General features: G+C 37.5%; 1 protein-coding gene across 1 annotated transcript in view; it reads right to left on the bottom strand.

Moving 5' to 3' along the window:
* Positions 1–296: 296 nt before the first annotated feature.
* Positions 297–7,608, bottom strand: part of VEGFD (vascular endothelial growth factor D) — an 84,260-nt gene continuing 76,948 nt past the window's right edge. The window contains exons 5-7 of the mRNA XM_043990794.1: positions 5,096–5,196; positions 2,176–2,371; positions 297–910 (exon numbers count right to left, since the gene is read on the bottom strand). Of these exons, the coding sequence (XP_043846729.1) occupies positions 784–910; positions 2,176–2,371; positions 5,096–5,196 (424 nt within the window). The 3' untranslated portion in view covers positions 297–783. The remainder of the gene's footprint in view (positions 911–2,175; positions 2,372–5,095; positions 5,197–7,608) is intronic.

Genomic DNA, 7,608 nt, shown 5'->3' with positions numbered 1-7,608 from the left:
TTAGAGGTAATCTAATCCAGGAGTTCTTAACCTAGGGTCTGTGAATTTTTTTAAAAAATGTATAACTATTTCAGTATAACTGGTTTCTTTTATAATACTATGTCTACTATTTTATGCATTTACAAACCATTCTGAGAAGGAGTCCATAGGCTTCACCAGATTGCCAAAGGGATCCATGACATGGAAAAGATTAAGAACATAAGATCTAGTTCAGCTGCCTCATTTTAGAACTGGGAAAACTACTGTGATACATGAGAAAACGTAGCTTGAATAACTGAAGCATTTATTTCCTTAAATATATTTAAATATGATACATCAGGCAGTAGTTCAACAAACTCAATAGTCAAAAGCTGAACAGTAGATCAAAAAGTCAGTGCTGAACATATTACAAATCATTCTGTACAAGAGAGACTCAGAGGATTTCACAAGAGCTGCAGTTAGCAAAGGATTAGTCCATTCTCCTTAGTAGATAGTAACCGTCACTCCGTTGCCAATTATCCTTTTGGTTCCTTGTAGAAAAGCTGCATGTAATATGGTCCCTTGTCCAGTCCTTCACCCCTATAAGCATCGTCTGGCAGTGGGCAATGACTGGTTTCCCAGTGAATCCATTCGTGGCAGCTTATTTAATGGAATAAATAAATGGGGGCTAGTCTCATTCTTGCTGAGTGAAGTGGATGTTGACTCATTTTTACTAACACTTGGAAAGTGACAGCAACTTGGCAAAGCAGCACGCTGTTTACAAAAGCCCCGAAAGGTAGGGTTGGCAAAGGGATAAAAATAATATCATGGATTTTCTCTGCTGTGGAGCCCATGGAGGCCCTTTTTGTCCCTCAGAAATCGGCAGTGCCTCGCGCACATTGGTCTTCCATTTATACATGTCCTGGTAGGAAAAGGGCATCTGTCCTCACAGCTGTTAATAAAAAAGAAAATAAGAACCATGATAATTCAGGATCAAAGTCTACATTCAAAGGAATCAAATCCCAACTAGTTGAAGCTTTTTTGCCACATAATTAAAAAAAAAAAATTTGACTGGCTTTTTCTAACTTCCATTTTTCATTATGTGTTTGCCAAGTATTGTCAAAAATGTTAATATCTAAATTCTGAAGTTAGACCTATATACTTCAGAAGCACTACATGCTAGTAACTAATGTAACGATTAGAATAACGCCACCTGCTGGAGACTTACTGTAGAAGAGTTCCACCCATGAAGCGAAGGTCTTTGAGGGCAAGACTAGGAGTCTTTTCTTTGGCGTCAGGAAGTGACGCGGACTAGTGGGAGGAGGAAGGAAGAGACTGGCGCTCACTCTCGCTCTCTTTCCTGAGGACGCTGGTGGAGAGGAGAGCTAGAAGTGTGCTCTCCCTTTAATAGATAGGAATCTAGGCCTTTCTCTCTCTTTATCAAATTCTTATTCTCCTTAATAAATGCTTAAAAGTCTAACTCTTGCTAAAGCTTATAATTTATTGGCGACCACTCATTAGATATTTTAGACAGTTTAGCTAGAATTTTAGCCCTTAACACTAACAATCTGGCCTACTCATTTTTTATCATTTATTGCTTCATAATATGAATTAATTAGTTCTCTTTCCCTTAAAAACATCCTGAAGAGCCAAGGTACTTGGATACCTGGAAAGAAGCCAATTTTTTTTCAAGTTTTACAAACCTAGTCTATGCGGCAGATTCAGAATTAAAAATACACTAGGTAAGCTTCCTTGGTTTCTCCATTCAACGCAATGATATAAGGGCCTGATGCTGAGGGCTAAGACCCTGAGTAATGTATGCAATAAGTGATGCTCTAGTAACCTACACAAATCTCTACATAATGACATAGGGACTGAGAAAAATTTGACTCAATTGGTATGACTCAATCAAAAGATCTGTTACTTAAAAACTATTTTAAAATAGCACATTATATAATGCACCTTCTCTGCAACTAGTAGTTTTAGAGAATTGCCTAATACCCCTCAAGGTCAAATGATTTGCTCAGGGTTGCCAGGATATGAAGCCAATATATGCAGGATTTGAACTTGTGTCTTTCTGGCTCCAAGGCTAGTCTTTTATCCGCTTTGCATTGGCTAATGCTCCGTTACTAAGAAAAAGCTGAGTCAAGAAGTACCATCCAACCAAAAGAACAGTTGCTTTAAAAACTACTTAGTAAAAGCATGGAAAGTACTCACCTGCAGGTTTCTGGATGGAATATTTTTTGCTTCTGACAACAACTCTCCAGACTTTCTCGGCATTCAAAGCAACTGCAGTTCTCTGGGTTCTGAATGAGATCATCAGGACAAGGCATTTTACAGACACATTCACAGTGGTCTGCATCAAACTTCCTATGGGGCCCACAAATAGCCAGTTCTTGAAGATGGGAGTGCTCTAAAAAGGAAGTGAAAGATGTGGATAGAGTATTTGCAGTATGAATTCCTTGTTGTTGTTTTTTTCCCCATGAGCTCTTAAAAAGTAAACACTACCACTTTAGATGAACTAAAAGAAAGAATTCTAGTCTTGAAATCAAAAGAACTGAATTCAAGTTCTTCAACAGATCCTTATTCTTTACTGGTATATATTCTCTACTCCAGTAACCCTCTACTCAGCTGCCAAAGTGATTTTCCAAAAGTGAAGATCTGACTGTGTCATCCTACTACCCAATAATAATATAAACTCTTCTATCTGGTATTAAAAGCAATTCATAATCATATGTCCCTTCCTACCTTTCCAGTTATCTTTTGTGTGTGTGGGGGGGGGGCAATGAGGATTAAGTGACTTGCCTAGGGTCACACAGCTAGTAAATGTCAAGTGTCTGAGACCAAATTTGAACTCAGGTCCACCTGAATCCAGGGCCGTTGCTTTATCCACTGCACGACCTAGCTGCCCCCTCTTCCCAGTTATCTTAATCTTTACTCCCCTTTGAGCACTCTATGAGCCAGTGACACAAGGCTTCTTACTGTTCTTTGCATGTATCATCTCCCATCACTTTGCCTTTGCACGGGTGGAGCATTCCTACAATGCTCCCCCTCCTCCAAGACTCAGCTTAAGTTTTATGCTCTTCAGGAGACCTTTTCTAGTCTCTTTTTTCCCCCAGCCTCTTCAGCTACTAAGATTAGGTTCTATCTGTTCTGTATATATCTTGTATGAACCTAGTGATTTATGTCTTCTCCCCCATTAGAATGTGAATTACTGGAGGACAAGGACTATTTTTACCTTTCTTTATTGTAGTTCTGGGCACATAAGTAATTAACACAATATTAATCATCTGATTATTAGCTATATGTTCAACAAACATGAAAAAAGAACTGGAATATAAAAATCTTTTCTTCTTCATAGTAAGTGAGCTACCACAGTTACATTTGGACTATTCCATCATAGATATGGATGCAGGCCTGGGAACAGGGGAAATAGCCCTGAAAAAAGAAACCTAGCAAAAATGAAAAGATTAGCTGCACTATATGCCTTCCTCCCGCCCCGCCCCTCCCCCCCCCCCCCCCCCCCCCCCCCGCCCCGCAGAAGGAAGAAACTGTTTCATTTGTGGTTTTGTATCTCTAGCACCTTGAATAGTACCGGATCCATGGTGTTTAATACATACATGTTGATTGATCAGACCAACTATAGAGAAAGGGAGGTCTCTGTTAAAGGTGAATCAATTGTGAGGGCATTAAGGAATATTTTCTCCAGAGAGGCGAAAGATTCCAAAGAGAAGATCTCAAAGAAATGAGGAAACCTCAGACATTATTATCTTTTTTTAAAAAAGTGACTGGGAGAATGTAAAAATTACTTAACCCGATTTTCCATCCCTATAATATTATTAAGAGAAGTCTAGGGGCAGCTAGGTGGTGCAGTGGATAGAGCACTGGCTCTGGAGTCAGGAGTACCTGAGTTCAAATCCAGCCTCAGACACTTAACACGTACTAGCTGTGTGACCCTGGGCAAGTCACTTAACCCCAATTGCCTCACTAAAAAAAAAAAAAAAAAAAAAAAAAAAGAGAAGTCTATAGACACATATTAATGGCATCCATCATAGATATCTAAGATGAGAACAAGAAGGCTTTTGCAGAGCACATCCTATAGAAGTCTACATCTTTACAATAACACAGTTGACTGGGAGGTATAGAGAAAATATTAGCTCCCATAGTGTTTGGGGGAGGGTGGTAGTTAAAATCTTTGAGTTGTTTTTAGGATCATATGTAAAACAATGACTATGAGAAAAGATCTAACAAGCATTTATAAAGTATTGCTTTTGTGCAAGGGACTGTGTGGTAGGTACTGAGGATACAGTAATAAACAAAAAACAGTTGATATCCTCAAGGGGCTTACATGTACTGAGGGACTACAACTTGCAACAGATAAATATATGCAGTAGATACATATATACATATATTTACTTATAGATTTGCCTAGGGTCACACAGCTAGTAATTGTTAAGTGTCTGAGGCCGGATTTGAACTCAGGTCCTCCTGAATCCAGGGCCTGTGCTCTATCCACTGCGCCACCTAGCTGCCCCACCTTTTCTATTCTTATGGAAGTTTTTGATACAATACAATGCTCCAATTGTATGATCATTTTTTTCTTCCTTCTAAGACACATCAAGTTTCCATGGTAATTTACACCCCAAACACATGAATTTGGTACTAATTAATCAACAAATATTTATGAAGCACCAACTGTGTATAGAGCACAGTACCAAACCTAAAAGACATGAATTTTACAGCCAAATGTTTTAGGCCAAAAAACCGTAGAATCATGGTTTATGAGCTGTGAGGTTGGCTTATATCATATAATTCCCAATTCCCCTTAATGTAGTATCAATGTTTTACATTTAATTTAAATTTCCACATAATTACTGCCATTTTCTATTGTTTTCGGTTTTTACAAGTTATTGGTAAGTTTCAGCATGATGTAGTTGAGAGAAACCTAGAAGCCAAGAATGCTTTATATGCTTCTTGAGATGGGTATAGCTGTCTCAGTGAACTGTGGCCTATAGTATTTGGTTTTGAAGTGTTCTTCAGAAAATACTTTCCAATATCAGAGATTATTTTTAGGGCCCTCTGTAAGTTGAAGAAACAAAGAGAAAGAAGTTTGTATGGTTACTGATGTCATCATTACCTTCCATCCCATTGAGAGGATTCTCTTCCTGTGTGACACACTTACATTTATTGCTGTCCCATGTCAATTCACTCGGACAAACTTTCTTGCTGTAGGGACAGCTGTGAAAAAACCAACAATGAATGAGTTTTAAATGTTTACAGTAATAATCATTCAAGCAGACAGAAAACATTTTACACATTTAAATAATCTGCCTTTAGCCAATATTTTATCATTAGAGAAAAGGAATCTCTGTTGTACTGTAGGAACTATAGAAAATACACTACTTGAGCATAGGAACTGGTGTGTGTGTGTGTGTGTGTGTGTGTGTGTGTGTGTGTGTGTGTGTGTGTATAACTCCCTTCGTATTCCAACATCTAGTATAGATTCTGGAATTTCATGGGTGCATAATAAAAGCTTATTGAATGAATGAATGAACTGCATACAGTTCACAAATATTTTACATTGGGTCTCCTTATCTCACCTGGGATTGAAGTACAGAGGCCACCTAAGGTCCAATTTCATTGCAGATGAGCATGGAGGCTTTGACATGCTCCATTTTCAGCCAGGGCTGGCTTGCTCCTCCTTAGGCAGACTGTGGCTTTCCCACTACCAGAGGCTTATCATAGTGCCAGACTTGAAGTAAGGCTTTAGCCCTACTGTAGCTCAGAACTCCTGAGCTCAAGCTATCTATTAGCTTCAGCCTCCTCAGCAGAAGGGATTATAGAAATGCACCACCACATTTTACTAAAGAACAATTTTGTATTTAGAAGTGATTCACATAGGAAAAGAGAATAGCCTATACATTAGAGGAATCATTTTTTTAAATTGTAAGTCCAGAAATTGCTACAAGGAATCCCTATCAAGTAGAAGACTATTATGATCTTTGATATTACATAAACAATTTGGAAAAAAAAGTAATTGAGTTTTTTCCATTGTGAATACAAAGAGAAGTCAACAAAACCAATGCATTCCTTTATATTTACCCTTTTTAAAACAAATAATGACACAAATACTATTAGATATTTTAAAGGAAAATATTGAAATATTCTAAATTTTAAAAAAATTACAAATATGCAAAAATAAGTAAAATGGAGATTTTGCTTTTGATTCTGAACTAAAAATGCTCTACTTGTTTTTCCCTTCAGTTGGTCTTCCATTGACGTGTCTACAATTTGTGATCACGGGCACATTTTGATTTGGGTTGTATGTAAAAATGCTGGGTCATATCATCACAAGATTAATTTTAAACAGTGGAATATATTTGGCAAATTTTAGGTATTTGCATTACCACTGTTGTGGGGAAGGTGGTAAAGAAGAGAAATGTTTGTCAAATAGAAATACAAGGAACAAGAGATGTCACAAATTGGTGTCAAAAAAGGTGGCATGTGGGCCCTGAATTACACTGTTAGAGATTAATTTTCTTAAATCTATTGGTTTACATTCTAAATCCATCATCATTACAGTTCTCAATAGAGTTCATATACAGGAAGTAAAATAAAGGAAATGATGACAATGACAATAAAACCCCCTACTATTAATGCTAAATTTGCTTTGCTATGAAGTTTCCCTTTACCAAATGAAAGAAGTGATTTCTACTTTTTTACACCCATATATATTTGGTAAAAATATTAAGTAAGTGGATATATTATAGGAATAAATGTACATGTCCTTATATTTTTAAGTATCTATATGAAGCCAAGAGCAAGCTTATCTGCAATATAAAATGTGAGAATTCTTTCTAGTAAGATGAGGGATAAAGCAAAGATGTCCATTGTCAAGTCTATACTTCTAGAAATACTAGCTATAACCCTAAGATAAGAAAAAACAGTTGAGGAAATAATCCTAGGCAAAGAATGTCCTCTAAAATCCCTTCTAGCTCTAAATCTATGATTATATAATCCTATGACTATAGTAGCATGGTTGTTTTTCATACTTCATTCTCAAAGAAGACCAGTGACATCAGGAAGATGATGTCTTGACTTACAAGTGAATTGGATTTAAGCAAGGCAGAGCTGTGCAAAGTCATCAGCCTCACTGTCTCCTACATTGAAATCCAAGACATGTGCCAAGATGACTGATGATGGCCCCAGATTCAGTGGGAGATATTGACCTTTTTGAGGGGGGGGGGAAATGAGGGTTAAGTGACTTGCCCAGAGTCACACAGCTATTAAGTGTCAAGTGTCTGAGGCTGGATTTGAACTCAGGTCCTCCTGACTCCAGGACTGGTGCTTTATCTACTTTGCTACCTAGCTGCCCCTGACCTTGGCCTTTTTTAAGCTAAAGTCTTTCCCAGGTCTTGGTTTGCGCTCAATAAACCCAAGGATGTCACTATAAGGACTCACTATTCAACAAAAAGTGATGGAAAAATTAATAAACAGTCAAGTAGAAATTAAGCTTAGACCAACATATCTCAGAATATTCTATAATAAGATCCAAATGGCTGCTTGGCCTAGATATAAAAGCTCGTATCATCAACAAATTATAAGAGAATGGAAGAAGAGGCCTATGGTAACTATAAATAGAAGCATTTT

This window comes from Dromiciops gliroides, chromosome 3 (assembly GCF_019393635.1).
Source record: "Dromiciops gliroides isolate mDroGli1 chromosome 3, mDroGli1.pri, whole genome shotgun sequence".
NCBI lineage: Eukaryota > Metazoa > Chordata > Mammalia > Microbiotheria > Microbiotheriidae > Dromiciops > Dromiciops gliroides.
Note: the sequence above shows the minus strand (reverse complement) of the source record. Positions and strands in the feature narration are given on the sequence as shown.